We start from the raw sequence: 24,462 nt of genomic DNA, 5'->3' as shown, positions 1-24,462 counted from the left end.
CTACACCAGACGAACGACCGGCCGTCCAGCCACCCTCAATGACCGTGACCGGCGACATCTGAGACGGATTGTCAATAGTGACCGACGGGCAACCGTGCATCAAATCACGGCTCAATTCAACACAGGCCGTGCTAGACACGTCTCCCAGTGGACAATCCGTAGGAACATGAGTTCAATGGGGTACGGGAGCCGGCGCCGCACACGGGTGCCACTGTTAACCCAACGTCATCGGGCACAACGACGCGCATTTGTCGCCAGTCAACAGGGATGGACACTGGAACAATGGTGTAACGTGATATGGTCGGACGAATCACGATTTCAACTGCACCGTGCCGATGAGAGGCACCGTGTATGTCGCAGACCACATGAAGCGATGGATCCCGCCTGCCTCGAAGGTGTGGTCCAGAGCGCTGGTGTCTCTGTTATGGTCTGAGGTGCATTTTCCTGGTATGGAATGTTCCTCCTAGTTGTTCTGGAAGAGACTTTGAATGGTACGCGGTATGCTGAGCTGCTCGGAGACCATCTCCACCCATTTTTGACCTTCCAGCGCCCAGACGGTTCTGCGGTGTTTCAAGATGATAACGCTCCGCCACATCGCTCCAACGTCGCCCGGGAATGGTTCTAGGAACATGCAGCGGAGGTCCAACGACTGCCATGGCCACCCAAGAGCCCCGATATGAACCCTACCGAGCATATCTGGGATGTCCTGGAACGCAGGCTCCGTGCCATGGATCCTGCACCCACGAACAGACCAGAATTGGCAGCCGCTCTGCAAACGATTTGGTGTCAGCTGCGTCCAGAGAACTACCAGGGACTTGTCGACTCACTTCCACGGCGTCTCACTGCAGTTCGCAGTTCCAGAGGAGACCCCACACGCTATTAGGTGATTATCCCATTTAAGTGTTGCGACTACGACGATGTGTTGTGTCGTTATTCTAGTGTGGAAGCGAATTTTCTACTGTTCATGTCAGCGCGCGAGCCTTTAAAGTACGTTTTTCTTAAAAGCTGTAAAAACGAAGTTAAATATTGCAATGAAAGTCAATGAAATAATGCTTGGCCGGTAAAAGTTACAATAATGATATAATAACCGTTATGAGTTTGATAAAGTCAAATATCAAATTATCCAATAATAATATTCACGTCAGGATAAAATAGAGGTGATATATTATTTGTTCGGCAGTAATGTCAAGCGATACTTGCGGTTTATATCAAAATCCAGTGAAGAAAACCATAAGTGGGCATTTTTGGAAACTTAAATTTTGTGACACCGTGTATTTGTGATACAGGAAATCACGGTATGCTATCTTGCTCGCAAAATCAGGGGACATTTCGGGAAGTTAACTGTGAGATCATTATAAAATTGTTTGATCATGGGATCGCTTGTATTTTAAAAGTTTCAAGCAAGAAGGAAATGCATAGCAATAGAAATGAAATATTACGAGAATAGTTTGGAAGATGTTAAAAGGCAGAATAAGTCTGTATTTTATGAGTAATGTAGAATAAGCAGGATACTGAGGATAAGAGGCCCTGTATTTTGACGGAGAGGAATTTTTGTGACATGGTGTATACGTTGAGATGTAATATTTCTGAGACCGACTGTATAAGACGAACAATGTCCTGTAGAAATCCAGCACGACTGATGAATATAAAGGTTGTCACATCCAAGTGAGCGCATTTTAACGCTTATTTTAAGTTCAAGATTATATTCTCCCATGATTACTATTTCACGTACGACCTTAGGTAACGGCAATTAAGTGACGGTTCTATTCCATACCACAGAAGCGCATTTTATGATAGTCGACCTCATGAACACAATACATTCTGACACACGGTCAAGAAATATTCTATTATTGCAAATTGAATTCTATTCTGTATCTTTACAAGACGAAAATATCGCTGACTGGAAACACTCCGGGTGGGAAGAATAAATTTTATTAGAATGAGAGCTTAGCTTGCGTATATCGATGGGAAGTTATTTCACTGGACAGTTCACGGTGATACCAGTTTGGAGTGCTGACATTGCAAGTCGGTTGGAGCCTCACATTCGGGTTATGTCGTGAATATCGTGATGGTAGTGATTACTGTTTACAGTGATATTAAGTAATACCGGTATCAAACGAGAGCCGAGTTTATTTTTATTTGGCGAACTTCATTGCATGTGTAGAGATTGTGTTGAGAAATATGTTAAACTATTTGGACATGTTGTTTAATTTCGATTTCACGCTTTATTGTAGGAAATAGACACAGTTATATTTCCAGGTTCGAGTTCACTGTTGTAGCGATTTTTACTTCATGTTTCAACGAGGATCAGACGACGTAAATATCCGGATATTGTAATAAAAGTTTCGATTTCGCCTGGTAGTACGAATGATGTGCAGATACCATAACGTTGGCTGAACGATAGATTTAGGATGCTGCGTGTATTACATAATTTAAGGATGAGTAGAAATTGTAACGTTGGCTCAACGACAGGATTAGGGCGTCACCTGTACATAGTCAAGACATAGGTTAGGCATTTTTGTGAATCGATTTCAACGATATTAGTGTTTGCAGTAGTGGATACGAATGGGAAGGATATTAGCAGGTACTATTCAGGACATGTTTCAGCATCATTCTTACTAGCTAGAAGGTGCTCCCATAATAGCATTGCATCAGTAGTGACATGAATGTAAGGGTTGTCCCACGTGGAAACCTGGCTAATGGGGACTGGTCCTTACTGCTTAGCCGCGTGTGTTCAAGTTCGATGAACTTTCGTTCTCTCTTTGCTTGTATTTACTTTAAGATTTATTGTTAGGGTTCCGGTATATTATAATAGCGTCGTGTGTTAACACTTAGTTCGTTTACGTAGGATTTACGCTACGAATGGGGTTTCGATTCGTCAGGTGTTATTATATTTTATTTTCATTTTCCGTTCTTCACATTATGTATGTGAGATGTTGATCTACGGATCACTTGTAATTTGGTTTAATGGGACAAATGCAGGTAGACAGATTTGTAACTGTAGTCGTAGTTATAGAAAATTGGAACTATTTCCCTTTGTTTGTTTTATATTGTGGGCTTGTATTTGACAAATTTAACGACGTAACTGTTTCATAACATGAAAGTTGGTTTAGTAAGAACATTTTCAAGTGATTTATCACTTTTCCTTAACTTCAGTGTTTATCATTTTTTCTAAATGCACAATGAATTGATATTTTCCCGAATTTTGAAGTTTTGTTCCTTCAGAACGATGTAACGTAAGATCCCATCGTATCAAGTGTTGTTGGATCTTTCTGAAAATCTGTTTGGGGTGATGCATATTCAACATCGGGATTCCTCTGTAACTTAAGGGTGTCACGAGTTGACAACACATGGCGGAATTTTATTCTTGATTGTGACAATCGCTGTTAACTTGTAATGAACATGCTTTCAAGTAATACTTTATAACCTTTACAAAGCAACTGATAGTCGATTTAGTTCGATTAAGTATCCATTTTGGGTTGTGTTCCAATATCCGATGGGATATTCGACTGGTAGATATCCTTCATTAAATGTAAATCTGGAATTCTACTTGTTGAATGTCAGATATTCCACCGATCGCGTGAATTAACTCTCAGTTATCGTTTGGATTTGGGTTTTATTCTCGTTTTCTGGTTTTTGCTCTCCATGAATTTTACACTACGTTTTCATTCTCTGAAAGATAATAATAAAACAATTTCAATAAAACTTTACCACTCATGTTATGCATTGTGACTGCGTAAAACTTGTTGTGAAAATTTAAGTGACTTTTCATGCCTTTTCAATAAATAAATTATCGGGATTTACATTAAATAAATATTTTAGTAAGCACATTTTTGCTCCTTATTTGAAGCAGTTATGCTCTCCTCTGAACTCTAGCGTTTGGTCAATGAAGTAATACAAAAAAACTCGCAATGACCCCAAGATTTAAGAATACGATATTACTCTACTGAAGCAGACGAGGCTGACAACCAATGATGGAACGGTAAGTTCAAGGGTTCAGTGAAATGCTGCATAAACGTGGGGCTTAAGTCACTCGACGAAGAGATTTTGACAATTTATTTACCAGTAAAACAGGGCACGAACTTCGAGGCCTACGTTACAATAACGATGAAGGATCCTGTCACGATAACGATGAGGGAGTGTATGTCACTAAAAAATAACAATAATACAAAATAATATTGAGGCCTAACCCACATTTATAAATATTACAAACCAGATGAAGCCTAGTGCTGAGTCACAGTTGAACAAAATATGTCCAATGAGAGGGCTAAAATTTATTATGTCTAACAAGGGGCATAATTACTTAGGTAATAGTAATAACAGTCACAGTGCATATAAGGAAGCTGATACTTACGCTTTATAAAATGTTCATCCATGTCACAGCTATAAATTTTGGAAGTGATACTGTTGAATTACATTCAGAATTTATGTTTTAGTATGTTGAATTATTAATTACATGGATGAAAGACAATTTTTGGATATTTATCCGGATTACTTTACTATAACATCAGAATTTAATAGCATTTATATGTAAAGAAGCAGTAGTGAATTCTTTCTATAGTGGTGTGTGGTATCTTGGCTGAAATGAACAGCCAGTGTACTCATTGTGTTTGTGATGGAAGGTCGCTTGACGATGGATCCACTGAAGAGGATGATGGAAGATATGAAAGTTCAGAAGATGGAGAGTGAGAGGAAGGACATAAAAATTCAGATGGAGGACATGAAAGTTCACAGTGATGATTTAAAGAGTAGGATTAATGATACACAAAATAGTTGTAAGGAGTCCAGGGATGATTTAAAGTCTAGAATTCAAAATAATAGTGATGAATAAATTGTCTAGAATTCAAGATAATAGTGATGATTTAAAGTCGAGGATTCAAGATACTAGTGATGATTTAAAGGTTGGATCAAAGGACACGGTAGATCAACTAGTGAAGGTTGACATTTAGATTCAAGAAATACAGGCCAGTTGCCCAGAACTCAAGAGGAAGATAAGCGTGACATAGGAAAATTAAATCAGCATTTGGATGATAGCCAGGTTGAAATTAAGAAAGAAAAGTACAAACAATTTGCAAAAGTTCAGGTCAATCTCAAAGATGATTTTGAAAAACAGTTTGCCAAAATTCATAATTATTTAAAAACAGACACTAATAAAGTTTAATGAAAGCTATGACATGCATGGTAAATGATTTGATAGTCAGAAGGTGATAAAGAAGGAACCTGACAAACATATAATTGATAGCCAAGTAGCACATAAACAGCTGACTGATGACCACGTGGAACTTAAAGCTGACATTACAGTTTATAGAGATGCGGAAGTCAATAGATCACGAGGAGAAAACTTTAACAATTAAGGAGGAGCAGCGTGAAGTTGTATCAGCTGATATTAAGCTATTAGATTGTAAGGTAGAGCGAATTAGTGGAGAATTGGACAGTACGTTAACACTGAAAACCGAAACAGTGGAGAAGAGACTAATGCAACTTCACGAGGAAGTAATTGGTAAACTCCAAATGTCTAGTGAGGATACTAAAACCATGATTAAAGAAATTCAAGAGGAATCAGTGGAAATGAGAAATGATTTGCATGACACTAGGCAGAACATGACCGTGCACACCGGAGAGTCCAATGATAAGAGCAGTAGTACTGAGCAGGATTTGAGAAAAATGGATGAGAAGGTCGGAATCATTAAGAATGAAGTCAATAGTTGGATCAGTAGTGTGATTGACATGCAATCCAAGGTGGATAAAGTTTTAAATCAACCTACAACAGTTCCTAATCCAGATTTTGGTTCTCAGTTACAAAATGGTAGTCATACCAAACTTAGTGGTCACAGTCAGAATGTTGAGACCAGTCGATCTCAAGGCCCAGGGGTTACAAATGTCAAAAACATGATTAGGCTACATGAAGACCAGCCTAAGAAATTTAATGGAGGCCCACATGTAACTTCAAAAGGCTTCATTAAGGATCTTAGGGAATATATAGGTGATGCTAAGATTCCTGAAGGGTGGCAGTTAAGGGTTGCTGAAGATACCTTGAAGGAGCGCCGTTATTATGGTTCAAAGGCTTTTGATACCATTTTGACATATTTGACGAGTTCCAACGGGTGTTTCTAAGTAAATTTTGGAACACAGCGGTCCAGCAGAGCCTGAGACTTGAACTGTACTCACGTAGGTACACAGCTAGAGGCCCTACCAAGTACTCAGAATATTTCACAGCTCAGAATGTTCAATTTCACAAACTTGAGGCACCACATTTGGAGCACGAATTAGTTCAAGCTATCCAAAAGCAACTGCCTCCAGAGGTTCAAAGGACGCTCGTTGCATCAAAGGTAGAGTCGCCCATAAAAGCGGACATAATCCTCTGACAGATAGACTACACGCATTACAAAACACCACCAAGAGGAGGACGATCCCATGAACACCATGTGAATACTATCAGTCAGCTTCCCGAAGGACGTCAGGGAATATCAGGAAATATCCCTGTAAGCCAAAGTGACAATTTTACCTTTCCTCATGTATATCTTCTCTCCTATATCTAGTTATCAATTTTCCTGGAATACCTTTTCCATCATCCCTCAGAGTGCTGGTAAAAATGTATCTTTCCCGTATAGGTATCCAGCAAGAGGAACACTTGAAAAAATATTGTCTGTGATTATGTAGTAAACCTTGTTTAGAAGGCTGCACAAATTTAACTATTTCACTAACATATCATAAGCATAACCTAAGCCCTTTTATTTTACTTCTTGTATCTTCTGTAGATTTTGCTCCTTTATAACAATGGAGATTCATACAGAAGTTTGAAACTGAATCACAGAGAACCTAAGGCTTGATACCCCACTTGTGGTGGAGTTTATTTGGAATATATTGCAAAAGTCGAGTATGACTCTTTCTAGCTATCAAGCTTTCATCAAGTGATATTTGCTGGTGATGTGTGTAAAAGTACTGGAAAAGACTGATCACAAGATACACTAGAGGTTGAAATTTATCACGTGTATCATAATTTGGTTCATGATTCTTGGCCAACTTACTGCTGTGAACTAAATAGGAGAAGATAAGTATTGATTCAACACTAGTTCTAGTGAACATTTGCTGAAACCAGGAGACCTTGCGAAGAATTTGGTACACCATTTCTGTCATTGTCACAGGAAACCAGGAGTGAAGTCTGCTTGAAGGAGAAAGACTGTTTTTCTGGGATGCAATAAAGTTCTTTGCATATCCTATGTCAAACAAGGCTAGCTGTAAATAAAGAAATTGAAATAAGGCACTGGTTTTGAATCAGGTGAAGGGCAGTGCTTAGGTCCTAGGGATTCCATGAAGGGAAAACTGTGAGAGAACTGTGGCTTACTCCCTTCAGATATCTTCACCCAGTTAGCATAATCATCACTTTCATCTGAATTTGAACTGCCTGAGTCATCCAGCATAAGTCTAGTCAGTGTTATTAGCCATGCAGCACTACTATCATTGTCTTGGTACTCACTGCAAGCAACATTCGTTTCGGATGTCGGAGGCTGATTTGGATGAAAACACGGATCTAAATCAGCATCATCATCAGAGAAATCTGATAAATCATCTAACAAGTCATCATCAGAGTTCTTGTCGAGTTCTGCCTTCAATTTGCTACTTGTCGTACATTTAAAAGAAACACTCATATTCTACAAAGGCGATGGATGTAATGCTCCAAATGGAAATCAACACTTCAAATAATTATCCACATGGAAAGGAGATACTGAAAACAAACAAACAAACAAACAATAAAACTGAGAAGAGTGCATTAGGTTACTTGCTGCCACACGTGCTTTATGTTGAAATAGTAACAGCAGACTGCACGGCTCGATGATAAGGTTAGTGCACGCTGACGCTCTACTTGTTGGTGTTTATTTTGTGTTTTGACTCTCATACTCAATCAAACTTTAATCTAAAAGTACAAAAAATCTTCAAGACAGTTAATATGGCATCGTATTAGTCATTTGTTAAAATATTCGACCTACAGATAGCCTTTTATTCCACTAACGAAATATCACTAGCTTAGCCATTGTGACCAGTGACAACATGTTGTCAGTTGGTTTTTCTTGCAAGGATTGTCATTGACGAAATATAATCAGCTGGTACTATAAGGGTTATTGCAGAAATTGGATCAATAAATGGCCTATCTCTTCTGAATCCATATTGCTCTTCTCTCAATTCCTTTTCCACTTTCATCCTCACTCTTCCCTTCAATATCCTCTCAAAGATCTTTGCTACATCTGAAATGAGAGTGATTCCCATATAATGGCTACATTCTTTCCTATCACCCTTCTTCAATATGGGACTATTATACACTTCCTCCATCTTCTTGTAGTGATGATTCAAATGATTGCTATGGGTCTATAATATTATACGGGGGAAGAACCACCAGTTTTGAAAATGGGACCTCTGGAAAGTTTCCAGAAAAGAATGAGATTGAGTAAGATAATGAATAGAGTGTTTTAAAACTTCATAATGTGCCTTGATTTCATAATATTGAGGAATGATATCTGGGCCACTACACTTATTCTGTTAGTTGGTGAATAGCATTCTGAACATCTTTTTCTGTAATAATTGTGGTAATCAATTAAAAAGGGAACTGTACATGTAACGTTCCAGACGTTACAGTATAATTATGTTAATTTTATTATGTGTAATTAATTCAGGAATTTAACGTCATGATATTTATTTTGGTATGTATATCGTTCTCTATATGCGATTTTCTATTTTACGCAATAAAAATATCACACGAGAACACTTTTACGTATTTCTAAAACTACTTTATTCCACTACGAAACTCATCCTGTCAGAAGAAGAAGACATTCAGTGCCTTTCTCAGAATACAAAAAGAAAACAATCGCTCTCTAAAACAATCTACATAGAATTTATACATGTTTTACATCAGAGATCTAATGGTGCTGTTCCTTGACGCCATATTGGAAATCTGTGTGCCGTACGTCCGCACGTTATACGTCCATGGACACGAAACACAAATATAATAACATAATAATTTCGGCTCATCATAAACCTTCAAAATACCAGTATTGAAGGTTTTATCCTAATTAGGATACCTGTCCTACGACAATTATCCCCCCCTAAAACCTTCAATACTGATTCCGGACCTTCTCTTCTCCAGGTCCCAAATTACAAGTAGTCGTCTTGTTATCTATGTCTTCAGCTATTCCATCCTCCAGAACAGGTATCAGTGTATGTTGATCCTCTCCGAAGTCCGTACTCCTCCGGGATCCCCTAGAGAGTGCCCACTCTCCGGTCCCTCCGCTATCCTGTAGGGGTCGAGATAACATCTTCTCCTTGAGAAACCTCGCTGCCATTTCAGTCGTCTTTTTCCTTTTTCTTGGAAGATTCACCTGTTGTATCTTCTGAGCTTTTCTCACCATCCTTCTCACTTTTTTTCTTATTTTCCGCTGTTTTACTATCTGATTGATCCTTCTCTCTAGATGCCTTTCCGGACCTTGCTTCTTTTTCAGAATCTTTCTTGCCAACTTTTTCTGATGAAGTCTCTCAGCCTCTTTTCTAAGAAATCTATCTTCACGATAACGTACATATCGCCGTAAGCGTGCCCTTGAGTGATAATGGATGGTTAGAACTCTCTCTTGTTCTTCATACCATGACAAGTAGGTACGACACCAATCATAGTAATACACCCCCACAATCCGGGCATATTCAGCACCTATGGTTTCAGTTTTGTCTTTAGATTTGGGTACGATTTCCTTCTCTTCTTCTCCCCCGGCTTTCTTTTCAGCTTTTCCATCTCCCCCGCTTTCTCCTTCCTTACTACCAACAGAACCTACTGAGTCAAGAATCATAAAGTTGACAAGGTTGAGCTCCTTTTCATCATCTTTTCCACCACTCTCTTCATCGTCACTCTTGGATTTGTCGGCCAAGAGAGCCTTGAACTTGATGTGATCTAAGGAACACAGATGATGTTCGTAAGACATTAGTGTATTGAATCTTTGTTTACACACCCGGCAGTATGGATTCAAGAATTTCACCATATTCTCATGATCCTCAGAAGTCATGTGTGTTGATTTGGGCTGCTTGTAATTGAGCTTACAAATGGCACAGAACTTCGTTCTATCAGACAGTGTATGCCGGAACTCTTCAGTTTCATCTAGCATGCGGTGCTTTTGACGTTGATTCATACGCATTCGCTGCAAGGTCTGCTTATGTAGTAATGATTGTTTCCTCATGACATTTATGTGTTTAGGTGAATAGAGGTGCATTTTGTACTCCTGTACTGTGTCACATTGTATTAAGCAATGAGGACAGGACAGATCATACGCAGGTTTCTTTCGTTGATCTTCTTCAGTTGCAGAATGAGCATCGAAATCTTGATCTTTTGCATTGTTAGCCTCTGAAATGGTTTTCTCTTCGTCTTTCTTCTCCTTGACTTCGTTTTCCAAGGTGTTCATATCACTTACTACTTTATCTACCGGTACATCTAATTCTACGCTGTTGTTTTGGTCATTAATTTTGGAAATATCCTCTTTCAGATCTCTTACCAAGGAATCGATTCGGCCTTTTATCTCTTCAGATTGTGTCCTGATCAAGGTAGTTAGTTGCGTAAGCATCCGGTCGTTGGCTTCCTTCTCCGAGACAACTTCAAAATCGAAACTACCTGGGTCTTCCTCATTTTCTATCAGATCCCGGCGTAGTCTCTCTTGTAGTTCCGACTTGCTCCCATCCAGATCAAAAATTAGATGGATGGCTTTTCCGGCGTTTGCTCTATTAACCAGCGTTTCGTCTTAGGTCTGACACTAGACTCTTCAGAGTGGGATGTGTCAGACCCTACCCACTGACGCTGGGGTGCATGCAGGTGAACTTATCAGAAGCTCATTTATGAAGCACAGTCTGATAACTGCATACGGGAGATAAAACTCCACAATGGAATCAATGCCCGCCTAGCAATTCCAAATGGAAATTCTAAGTTCCCATGGAGGGAATTAGATTCTTTTCCACCAATAGAGCATATCAAAAATCAGATCAAAAATTAGATGGATGGCTTTTCCGGCGTTTGCTCTGAGCTCCCATCCGTCGGTAATCCTCGGGATATCAGCGCCTTTCGTACAATCACTACGGTCATTTGATCAATCTTCATCATTAAACTTCGAAAGTCCTGTCACGGTCGCCAATTTATCGTTCTCTATATGCGATTTTCTATTTTACGCAATAAAAATATCACACGAGAACACTTTTACGTATTTCTAAAACTACTTTATTCCACTACGAAACTCATCCTGTCAGAAGAAGAAGACATTCAGTGCCTTTCTCAGAATACAAAAAGAAAACAATCGCTCTCTAAAACAATCTACATAGAATTTATACATGTTTTACATCAGAGATCTAATGGTGCTGTTCCTTGACGCCATATTGGAAATCTGTGTGCCGTACGTCCGCACGTTATACGTCCATGGACACGAAACATAAATATAATAACATAATAATTTCGGCTCATCATAAACCTTCAAAATACCAGTATTGAAGGTTTTATCCTAATTAGGATACCTGTCCTACGACATGTAATTGTATTATAATTCATGTTTAATCATTTGCTCACTATCATTTCATTACTTTGTAACTACGACTTGTAAACGAGGGCTGAATATCCTAATATTCACTTAGATTCTTGCGACATTCGTTTAAAATTAACTTGCAGTAGATTTCCTCTATCTTGCCACATCACCGAGGAAGAAGGAAGGACAAATTTAGACATCAAGTTCTGGGAAAAGTGAGCACGTGTTCAAGCGTTGCAACGATAGCTACCGTATTTCGACCAGAATTATTTAAACTGATCACCGCCTATATTTTCAAAGGAGCGTCATGTTGCCATGGATACTGAGTGAAAGGACTAATAGAAGAACAGTTGATATCAGGGTTAAGACCCGTCAACTCTAATATCTGGAGTGGGGAGAGACGTGTCATCTGATTGGACCACGTGTAGCGACCTGTAATTAGCGCGAGAGAAGGTTATAAAAGGGCGTGTTGGAGCTCTTGGCTTTATCTTCTACGTGATTCTTACTGATATTCTACATTATTCTACTTGATCTTCTACGTGATTCTTATTGAGTTTCTACAATCTTCTACTTGATCTTCTACTTGATTCTTCGTCTCGATACTTAGGAAATTCTGAATGAGGGGTGTATAGCCACTCTCATCAGGAAGTACGTACAGCTCGGCTACGAGACCGGTTTGAACCAGTCTAAGTCAATAGGTAGTATTAAACTAGATAGAAATGAAACTTCAGAGCACATTTTCAGTAAAGTTGGAAGGATTCTTAATTGAGTATCCTCTCCATATAAACCAAGGTGGTTCTTCTAACTATGACTTAGGGCTTATCTCCAATATATGGGATAGAGCATAATAGGGAGTGTTAGATTTGAAGCCATCTTCCAATTAGTGGGAGGTGCAATTTGCAAGGCAGGAATGGTACTTTGCTGCAGATGAAGAGATCTCAAAGACGACCGATGATGTTCCCGCTACAAGGATGGAAGCTTTCCAAGGACCAGCAGAACAAGACTACATGGTGAGCAAGCGAGTTAAAGATATTGCAAGTTTTCGCGAAGTAGAGTCATTCAATTTTTTTTGTTAAATTCATTTTCTATTTTAAATTCAGTTCTCGTTAAACCGTCGTCATTCATATTAAATATAATAAATAGTATTTTTCTAGTTCACTTTAATCAATCTGCCTTAATTAGCCTTTTGATTTCTAATTCTCCTGCTTAATGATTAGTGCACTATCACCCCACCCCTGTGATAAGAGTCCGTCCAAGCTTGATTATAAATTTTTATCTTTAAGTCCTCAACTTAAAGATTGGCGCCCTTAGCTTGAATGGTTGCATTTCTCGTTCGATGATTGTTCTCCGAGAGGGGAAGTCACATACATAACAATTCAGACAGTTAATCAGGATTTTTTCCTTTAGCAATTCGAGTGGTGTGAACATTGAAATGAGTTCCTGATTCATACAGACTTAATCTCACGAGAAAATCTATCTGAAAATTCTTTATTAGTGGTTAAAGTGGTATTCCCTAACTTCATGTACTGATAACATTATCTAATTTTAGCTTTCTTATTTCTAAAAAAAATTCCAAAATGGTTAAAAGAATTACTGACAAGTTCTTCTCTATGTTTGATTAAGTTTCTATAAGCTATGCTGATCAATTTACTTAATTTCTCGATATTGACATAATGTTCTTTGCAACAGATGGATGAGCTAATTCCTTTTCTATGATATTCTTTAATTTCCAAATATTATTGATGCCTGAATTACACCAACAAAGAAATCTACAGCTTTTGTTTAGATTTGTAATACAAACATGGAACAGCGAGTTTATTTGTACACTGAAATAACATACGGCTCTGCCAATGTTAAGTAAATTGTTGAGTTCCTTGGTAAAGATTACCTTTAACATTTCAGACAGAGTAGCAAAATGAGTTTTAAATTGTAGGCAAAACTGAAGAAAGCATTTTCCTTCTGGTATGATCATCAGATCTTCTTAGTTCAGTACATAATAAAGGATGACAAGCATCCTCTAGTACAAGTGAGAAGTATTCACTCCCAGCAGTTCTTTGAAAATGTTTAAGAACAAGCTAGGTAAACAATAGAAAGGGAATCTGCCATAGTTTGTAAATTTCTTTGTGAAGTTCTGTCAACAACATCAAAATGTTCATCATTTTCATCTCCCTTTGTCCAGCTCCTTCCAGGTTGGTGTGTTGATGGCATTTCTCCACCACTGCTACTGCTTCCTCCTCTCCACTTTAGTAATTGTATCCCAGTACAGTCTTCTTTCATACTTATACTGTTCTTGACAGAGTCTATACATTTTTATATTTTATAACAAATATATTAAACAATTTATTTCCTCATTATTACTGTTATGGAGTTTCCATGGCTCACTGAGGAATAAGAAGTGCCTGGGATGAATGGCAGAACAAAGAATTATCTAGAGCAAAATTTAACATAACAAATTTGGGAAATGTTATTTCTTTCCTTTTCTAAAATTGAGAAATAATGAATCAGAATGAATAACAAACAATATTAATGAGCTTGTCAATTCTGATATTATCGGGGACATAGAAGACCGAACATCTGGTACAAAACTTGTGATAATTACAAGGTAGTTAAGTTAACATGGAGAATAGCAAAACTGCGCCAGAAAGGTACAACATTTTAGAAGAGCAAACTTTGCTCCCACCAGTTACATTGCACAGGAGTCTGAGATCCAAAATACCATAGCATAGCCTCGCAGAGGCACTCAGTTTTGATGCACTGCAATTACACCATGACCTTTTTATCAAAGAACTCCAATATTTTGTTTTGTATTTCTTTTATTTGTCTCAATCAAGATACATGTCAGTATTACATTCAGGATTTCCTTTCCAATGTGTTTATGTGCTAGTAATACTATTTAAGTGGTTGAGTGCCCACTATTGTTAGATGAATAATCTTTTTAGATTATATTGTGTATTGATTATTAGTTAATCTATATATTCTTTTTCTCATACATTACATTATGTTACACAAATGACATTTATTTCCACATGTATACACATTTTTTTCTTCCACCAAGAGAATGTCTTTTGTTTTTACATTCATAGATTTATTTGCTGTCTCTGTTTATAATGGCCCCACATATGAAGAATTTATCTTTTATTTCACCACTGATGAAAAAAGCAACCATCTTCTGTGCAAGTGTAGCTCTAATTGACATCACATAGGCATTGCCTCACAAAACATATTTTAATCACCTATATGCCTTAGTTCAGGTTTTCTACAAGATAAGTTATATCATGCTCCTTGCACGCAGTATGAACCATATGAACATTATTGGATTTGTATACCACTAACCACTTCTATAGTTTTTCAGAGATGCCAAGGTGCTGGAATTTAGTACTGCAGGATTCCTTTTTCATGCCAGTAAATCTACAGACACGAGACAGGTGTATTTAAATACCTTCAAAATACCACCAAACTGAGCCAGGATTGAACCTGCCAAGTTTGGGTCAGAAGATGAGCACCTCAACTATCAGAACCACTCACCCTGGCATTATTATATAATGAACTAAAATCCTGTGATGATCATACCAGAAGGAAAATGTTCTCTTCAGATTTTATCTACAATTAGACAACAGATTTTTCTACTATGTAGGCAAAGTTAAAAGTTATCACTTTGGAGGAACTAAACATTTTATTTAATAATGTCAGAGCAGTAAGTTACTTCTGTGAAGAAATGTACTTACTGTTGCCATTATAAATCAAAACAAAAGACCTCCACTTCCTTGATGGTTTAATTCAGGCAGTGATATTTGGAAGTTAAAAAAGTATGGTAGGAAAGGAATCAGCTCATGCAAGTTTGAAAAAGAAAATTATACCAAAACCAGAAGACTGAACCTCATAATACAACATAAACTTAACACCAAAAGCTCCATAATTTTTCAACACTAATTTTATTATATTTAAAACCATTCTTTACCATAATCAATCTCCCATACCCCCAGCCTCCCACTGCTATTTTTTTCTTAACATACTATGATAATTATCAAATACTGTAAGTCTGAATGTTGCACTGAATTATATGGCCAGGCCTCAGTCAAAAGTTTCCAATCATATGTACAGAAAACACTCAAAATAGAATTCATGTATCTTGGTAATATTCTGGTTATAGACTGAGCATGTAACCATCCTTGCAGTCAGTATGATTAAATTATAATATTTGGATCCTTACATTTTAAATCACAATGTGACTTATCTCTCTCCTTTTTCGCAATTTGGTAACCTGCAATTTGCTGAATGCTGCCTGTGTAAAACATAGCCTTCTTCGGGGTGTCAGGTTATAATTAATATAAATAGGATCACTCGCTGTATAACCCAGATGCCCAGTATTTCAATCTCATTTCACGTTTTTTCCTTGAATAAATATGCCTTTTTTTGTCTAATAAATTTTATCACAATGCCAGCTGGAGATTATCGATGAAATGGTTTCTTCAACTGGCAGCAGGTTTCAATCATCTCTTCATTCATATTGATATTAAGTGCTGGTCCAATTTTCTTTACCAGATTATAAGGGTCTTCTTTCAGAAAAATTTGGAAATCCAGAGATCTCCAACATATTTCATTCACTTCATACATCTTCCTTTCTGCTTTTCCTTAACAAGGTATTTTCAAGTTTGAATCCTTTTATTTGGTTTATGCAGTCTGTAAGTGCTTTATTAATTTGGTATTTATTTCCAGACTTTTATGCACTGAATCCAAAGAGTTGGATGATATTTTCCTTTCTCCTTACTCCTGCTTTTTAGATTAACTATACCTTGCTTGATGCTGCATATTAATTCATACAACTCTTGCACATGTAAAGTTTCTTCAGCCTGCCAATAGGAAATACCACTTATGAACGTTCATTGCAACTCAGACACTTCAAGAGTGTTCTATTTTGTCATCTGTCAACTGATCACACATTCCATGAGGAAAGCAACAGCTTTCACTAAATTCAACTCTACTAATATTCTTCTTATTGACAGGTTTGTTACATACCCACTTCATACCACTTCAATGTGATAAGTAGAACTTGACTGTGGTGTACTCTTTGATAGCAAGAAGTTGCTATAGGCAATAAACAATCATTTGGTATAGTAAAATTCCATTCACATATCTACAAATTTCATCAAGCAATTAATATGGATAACGTCAACAAAAAAGCACTCTTTAAATAAATGGAATGATTTAATTCTATATAAATTAAATATTTACCACCAAATTATACAAATTGTACACATCACACGAAGGGTCAATCTTACTATTCTACTGGGTAAATATGTCAGGCAATATATTTTGCATGCCGACATCATATGACATTAAGTTTTGACTGGGTCTCTTTTCTACACACTTCAAAAATCAGACTACCACTGCTGTGCTTAAAACCAAGAGCTGTGGATCCAGAGGCTGATACTCTACCACCGGTCCAGAGAGGGAGCTAGTGAATACAATAGATTCCATGTTGGAGTAAAACGAAACTGTACTTACCTGCTTTCTTTTTTGAAGCATGGCACTAGTTGATCAACTGTTTGTTCTTCTACGATTATCTCATCCTTAATGATCGCAGCAGGCTATAAACAGGAAATAAGAAAAGTAATTTAAGATAAATAAGGACAAGACATTCAAACCCCTTTTTAATAAATCTCAGGGTGATTTGAAATTTCTTCCTTAAAAAGGGGTTTTCCTCAAAAGGAGGTTCAAAGAAAACTGGCAATATATCAAAGGAAATAATAATAATACATTTATGCATTTATGTCTTTAAATAATATAATGTCAAGAAATAATAAATGAACATATTAATACTGTACTGAAAAACTCAAATTAACACAAGAATAATAGAAAATATTTGCAAAACAGCAGACATAACAAACCTTTGGGAGCAGAACCTACAGGAAGAAAAAGAAAAACAGGTATTACTTGCAGTTTTAAATTGAAGGAACAGAGACCTAACATGAATTTAAAGAGATTTGTGAAAAATAGTGCATGAGAACAATGAGAACTTTCACTTTCTGAAATAGTCCAGTACAGCAGTTTGCTTTCCCTTGCCCAGATGTCTCACGGCAAGAAGTTTTCTGTCAATTTGGTTGAGACTGTTGATGAGATCTTCATCAATGTTGAGGAGGAGAAGTACCGGCAGACAATATCCAGTCCCTCCACTGCTGCTCCAAAAGTTGGCTCTGCTGGATCCACTTCTTCTTCTTCCTCTTCAGTATTTTGACTTTTTGCATCATCACAAAGGTCTCCAACATCCATCTGTGGTGCAGAGGATAAGAAATCATCAGAAGTAACAAATTCTTCGAATGTTGTGGCACTTGAGTCCTTTGATACAATCCTCCCAGCCTTTGCTAATGTCATGAGTAGTGTCATCTTCATTAAAAAATTCTGAAATGCCACCAAAATCTGCATGGCCAAAGCAGTTTTGAATAGTGTCTGTTGTGACCAGTTGCCATGCTGCTACAAACATGTGCATGGCTTGGAGTATATTCAATAACATTTCCTCATTTCATCCAAGAAAAGAAATAGCTCTTTGAACCAAGGCCTTTCTACTTTCATAGAATGAATAATGCCAAGGTACAAATGCTGCAGGTGACGAGTGCAAATAGGACGAAAGGAAAGCATTGATATTCTGCAGGAAAGATGTATCTGAAGGATAAGCTGGACATCTGAGTATCACCAGCACTATCTTCCTTCCTGCTGATCCCATCTTAGCATCCACGCTTCTTAAATATTTTAGAAATATCTCCATTGTCAAACGCGTACTTTTGTCAAAATCATATTAACATGGAAGTGTACGGGTGTTCTTGAAGCCTCTTGGATTCTTAAATTTTCCAATTATTAGTTAACGCTGTTAACACATAACAATGCTGTTGGTCTTTCTTTACTCTTTTGCCTCCGTGACATTTTTCTCTGCGAACACCATTTATGTCTTGGACGGGAGCAAATTTTAAACACTCCCATTTCATTGGCATTAAAAATATCCTTAGCATCATATCCTTCAAGAAGTCAAGGTAACGTAATCTTTTTCCAGTACACAACTGTATCGTCGTTAAATTCCGCACTATCGCCGTACATGTTTTGGCCGTTTTTTACGACGGTCAAACCAGCCATTAGAAGCATGGAAATCGACCAAATCCAGCTTAAGTGCGACTTCTCGAGATTTTTGTTTTAGTATGCTCCCGTCAATTGGAACGAACTCCCTCATTTTTCCCATGAACCATTTCATGAAAATGTTTTCAAGCTCTTCGTACAGCGAAGAATTAATTTTCTTCTGTATTTTTGCCCCAGAACCGCACTCGACTTGCGCGGTCAGAATTGCTTCCTTTCTGCTTCATGATGCCAAACAGCATAGAGGATGCCAAGTAATATTTTTTTGCCATCTGTGACAAAGGTACCTGGCTATCCCTTTCAACATTACTAATGATGTTGACCTTTTGTTGAAGAGTCAGCTTCTTATGTTTAGTAGCCACAATCAACGTAGTCGCCTGTAACTTGCAGTACAACACATCACATAAACAAACGTAACTCGTAGCACAACTTGCAACACAGGGACAAAAACAGTGAATGCAGCCGCAGATATTGTTCAGTCTAAGCGCTGCACGTGATTCTTAAGCAGCGACTGGTGCTGCGAGACGGAAATGCCTAGCCAGTGTTAACAGCTCTGTGGGTATAGGTTAAGGCAGCTGACCTCACTGGACACATAACTATTTAACTGCCGTTAGTATTTTTCAGATGATGACTGGACATAGGATATTTAATTTCATTATGGGCTTATTCATACATTTTTAAATTTATTATTATTACTAGGAAATACACTCGTGCTTCGCTACGGTATTCTACATTGTATACGGCAATCGAAATAAATGACTATACATGCAGTGAATATTTTTTTAAATGGCATGTCTCTTAGCGTTATCCAGAAAAAGCAAAGGAAGGTTCCCATACGCTGTCTCCAATATACAGTGCGAGTTGCGGATTTGTGATAATGTCAGGCTCACTTGCCTACTGCAATTCACAGGAATGTTTTCTTTATAATGAGAGGCCCCATCACGTAATGCATGGTCACAATTGATATGGGGAGTTTTCATTACAACAATGGCAGGCACCCTTTCCTACTTTCAGACAGATTACAGTTGAGGAGTTCTTATTATAACAGCAGGCACCTCCCTACTGACAGTCAAAATTGAGTTGTTCTATTATTATAATGAGAGGCCCCTTTTCTTAATAACAGTCACACCGAGTTGGTGAGCTTCCATTATAATAGCAAGGCTACTATGCCTAATGCTGGTCACATGTTAGATGGGTAAATTTGTTTATAATGGCAGGCATGCTTGCCTACTCCCAAACACAATCGGCTAGGGAAGTTTTGAACAAAACTGCATGCTCCCTTGACTTTTGACAGTCAAATCGAGAAGGGGATTATTAATTACAATGGTAGTCCCTCCTTACTAATGCTAGTTACGAAAGGGTTGAAAGAGGATCCCATCCCATTCGAACTATGAAATATACGTATACAAAGAGCAAAATGTAGGTATTTTAAAGAAATAGAGACAAATCTAACATACAAGGAATAGAGAAATGACAAAACATTGTAGGACCAAATTTGTACATCACTCCAAATTGAACCGAGATTGTGCCATCCGTTTTGTAATATGACTCACCGTTTAGTCGTGAAATACCTTGAAACAAAGGTCTGCAATGACATTAAAATTGCCTTAATATTCCGATACTTTTCTGGGGTGAAAATGAAATATTTAAAGATCTAGGAAGCTTTTCCGTTTATTATAGTCTAAGATATATAACTTTGCAAAATTTCAATTTTCTAGTTCGTCTGGCAGACTGTGCCTCAATCTTGCTTCAGGAGAACAAGGGGGTTAAAAACGAGGATTTCCAGGAAACTAAAGCTAACAAATATGCAGACAGTCAATATTACACTTGAAACGGATAGCTGTACAAAAATTTAACCAAAAAGGTCAATGTACGGACACACGGTCAATACAATATTATTTATATAGACAAGGAATCTGCTGTACATGCAACAGCTTTTGTGCTATGTCCGCCGTACTTAGCCTGAAAAACCGAGAAGGGAATTATTAATTGCAATGGTAGTCCCTCCTTATAATGCTAGTTACAAAAGAGTTGAAAGAGGTTCCCATTCCTACTGCCAGTCAAAGTCGATGTGGAGATTAATGATTAAAACAGCAGATGCCCTCCTGCTGTGAGTTCATGATATCTCCCTTATTAATCTTCCTATCGGAAAAATGGATATAAGAAAAAGTTTTAGAAATGGATTTCCATCAAGGTCAGTTGATTTGCACTCAGGCTGATCTTGTAAAAATTGTGGGAGAGTTAAATCACTATTTCGGTTCCCTATAGACCCCCAGTCCATACAGGGAATTTGAAATGTTATGGACCTAAAAACCTACCTTTGGACAGGTGGATGCTAAACATGAATTTTGGTTGAAATACAACCAGTAGTTTTCAAGTTATAAGAAATAAACTTTACCCACAGCCACTTTTGATTTTAAGCTGGTGGGACTTGTACTGAAAAACCGTCCATTAATGATATCTTCCCTATTAATCCTACTATTGTAAAAATGCACATGAGAAAAGTATTAGAAATAGATTTCCCTCAAGGTAGGTTAATTTCCAGTCAGGCTGGTCTTCTATATATTGTGGGAGAGTAAAATCACTGTTTCGGTTCCCTATAAACCCCCAGCCTATTCCGGGAATTTGATATGGTATGGACCTGATAATTTACGTTTGGACAGGTGGATGCTATATATGAAGTTTGGTTGAAATATCTTCATTAGTTTTCAAGTTGTAAGAAATATGCTTCATAAGAAACCCCTCTCTTGAGTTGAGTCCGATGGAATGTATACAGAAAACCGGTCCATTAATGATATCTCCCTTATTCATCCTTGTATCGAAATGATGCACATGAGAAAAAAGGTTCAGAAATTAATTTCCATTAAGGCAGGCTAATTTCTATTTCGACTGTGTATATTTTGTCAGTCAGTTCACGGAGTTAGAAACAATATTGGCCCTAAAACCTACCCACGGCAGGTGGATTCTAAATATAAAGTTTGGTAAAAGTATATCCAATAGTTTTCAAGTTATAAACAGACAACAAAGCTAAAAAATATGCAGAAGGTAATTATTACACCTGAAACGGCTAACTGTACGGAAAATTCGCCAAAATAGTCAGTGTACAGACAAACGGTTCTATTTATATATTTATTTATATAGATTATCGACTGCCATTATTGCGGATGCTAAAAATTTGATTGAACAAGTGTCGCAGCTTTGATGTACGATATGAAGTTAATGATTTTTTAAAGGTTAACTATTTTTTTTGCTATTGGCTTTACGTCGCACCGACACAGATATGTCTTATGGCGACGATGGGACAGGAAAGGGCTAGGACCGGGAAGGAAGCGGCCGTGGCCTTATTTAAGGTACAGCCCCAGCATTTGCCTGGTGTGAAAATGGGAAACCACGGAAAACCATCTTCAGGGCTGCCGACAGTGGGGATCGAACCTACTATCTCCCGAATACTGGATACAAAGGTTAACTAATGGCCCACTCCGACAAAAGCAGTCCTAACTCCTGAACCGTTCATGCAAATTATGTATTTTAAAGATTATTTGAATCCTCAGTGAGTTCTAGAGGAGGTTAGGCACTTTATTTATACATAAAATTTGAGAAAAATCTCTATTTATTGATTTATTTACCGGTATTTATTTATTTATGTATTTATTTGAAAAGGTTTTTTTGCCACCGACTATGAACTAAAATCGCTGTAAAAGGTTGGAGATAAGAATATACCCTCGTGGAATTTTTTGTAGAGCTTGAAAAGCTCTACATTTCGTATGCTTACACTTGGGGTCTATCGGTGACGATTCAGGCAGCGTAAGCCACGGAAGGCACAACTTTCTACTTATTCCGTAATTTTTTCTACAATACATCTTCATTTTGCTCAATAACCATAGCCTTTTTCAGTTTATAATTGCATTTAATCTTCTAAAATATATATTTCACTGTAAATCACGTGAAATTTGCAAGAGTCCTTCCACCTAAATGTTTATATTTCGTGAAGTTACTTGTATCTCGCGGGATGTACGCGTATGTCAGTCATGCTTCCAGGCCGTACAGCTAGTCTCGCCGGAAAAGGCACATCGCTTCCATACGGCTGTCATCCCGGTACTGCCTACAGTTCAGTGGACATGACTAGCCAACAGCATCTAGCATGACAGTGACTGCTGCTTGCTGATAACAGTAATTTTCAAAGGCTACGCCAATTTATCATGGTTCCACACATCGCCAAAGGAGAGCTTAAATTTAACATGTTAACTTCGGACTGAGATTATGTGAAAACGGAAGTTAATAAACATTTGAAGCAAGTTTCAAGCAGGATTTAACAAAGGCATTTGATACCGTAGACCACAATATAGTCCTTGGAAAATTTGAAAAAGTAGGCATTTGTGGAATTTCTCAAAATCTGATTAAAAGCTTTCTTTCTAACAGAATACAAAAGGTAAGAATCAGTGATACCGTAAATAAGAGTGCTCAAGTAAATATCAGAGTAATTCTTTTTCTGTTATATATCAATGATCTGTGTGTATTAAACTGTAATGCAAAAATAATTCATACGCTGATGACACGGTAGTCACAGTCACGGGTGAAACTTGGGAGGACACCTTCAACAGAGCTCAGGAAACCCTATCCATAGTTCAGAAATGGCTAAACAACCACCTGCTTACATTAAACGAAAATGAAACAAAATTCCTTTGCTTCTCAAATAATAAAACAATGCAACCCTCAGACAACCTAACACTAACTCCAGACACACACTTGCAACAATACTGAAAGGTGCAACTGTTATACTTTACAGAAGTCAATAAATGTTACTGTTACATACCTAAGGATAATTATACTTATCTGAAATGGAATTTTCACACATCAAATTTGATCATTAAACTTCTGAAGCTTATTTATATATTTTAGAGAATTAGAAATGTTATTTCAGCAAAAACCTTGAAATCTGTATACTTTGCCTGCAATACTGCAATATGGAATTAACAGTTTGTGTGAAATACTTGATTCACACTTGGCTCAGATAAATACATGCCAGAACAACATACTGAAAGTCATGTACAAAAGGCCACTGAAGTTTCCAACATATGAACTGTTCCAGCAAAGCATACAGCAGCTATTTGTGCAGTCAGTGACCCTGTACATGCAGAGAACACAAGTTACAAATTTCCACTAAACTGCAAGACACAACTGGAATAAGTATTCCATACGGGAACACTTTACTGGTCAAAGAGCCACGGATATACAATACATTACCTGCAGGTGTGATCAGTGGTGACCAGAACACCCTGATGAAAAAGCTATTCACATGGCTCATTAACAATTATTACAAAGTAAACCAACTTATAAATTTCCATTATAATATTTATATCAACTAGCACACTATTTCTCTCTACTAAGAAACCAACCTTCTCCTTAACCCATTCCTATCATTTCCAGCTTCCTCCTTGTAACACCAAATGCATGAAAACAGTCCATAAAATCACTACAACATTACCCCAAATTCTGATTTTATACATGCTATTTACTAGATGCCACGATGTACATAATCCAAGTATTGTATTCTTGAAGTCCACACACAAGTTTACCTTATGTGGGGTTCACACTGTATCTTTTGCTACCTCTGTATGTGTGTGTATGACACTGACCGTGAAAAAAGGAATTTTAAATGTAAAAATGTAAATGCAGTTTAAAAAAAATTATCTTGCCACAATTTTTTTTTTGAACGGGATGTGCGATGATAACCTAAGTGAAATATATTCCTTAAAAACAGACTTTTCCTTATGTCAGGGTTCATTACAAGTGGGTTTAAATT

The 24,462-nt window shown here is 37.5% G+C and overlaps 1 protein-coding gene across 3 annotated transcripts in view; it reads right to left on the bottom strand.

Moving 5' to 3' along the window:
- The window catches only part of LOC136875064 (zinc finger protein 501), a 77,121-nt gene that overhangs the window by 18,216 nt on the left and 34,443 nt on the right, over window positions 1–24,462 (bottom strand). For all 3 annotated transcript variants that reach the window (XM_068227973.1, XM_067148800.2, XM_067148801.2), the window contains exon 4: window positions 17,043–17,125. In XM_068227973.1, the coding sequence (XP_068084074.1) occupies window positions 17,043–17,125 (83 nt within the window). The remainder of the gene's footprint in view (window positions 1–17,042; window positions 17,126–24,462) is intronic.

The sequence above is a fragment of the Anabrus simplex genome, chromosome 5 (assembly GCF_040414725.1).
Source record: "Anabrus simplex isolate iqAnaSimp1 chromosome 5, ASM4041472v1, whole genome shotgun sequence".
Lineage (NCBI taxonomy): Eukaryota > Metazoa > Arthropoda > Insecta > Orthoptera > Tettigoniidae > Anabrus > Anabrus simplex.
Note: the sequence above shows the minus strand (reverse complement) of the source record. Positions and strands in the feature narration are given on the sequence as shown.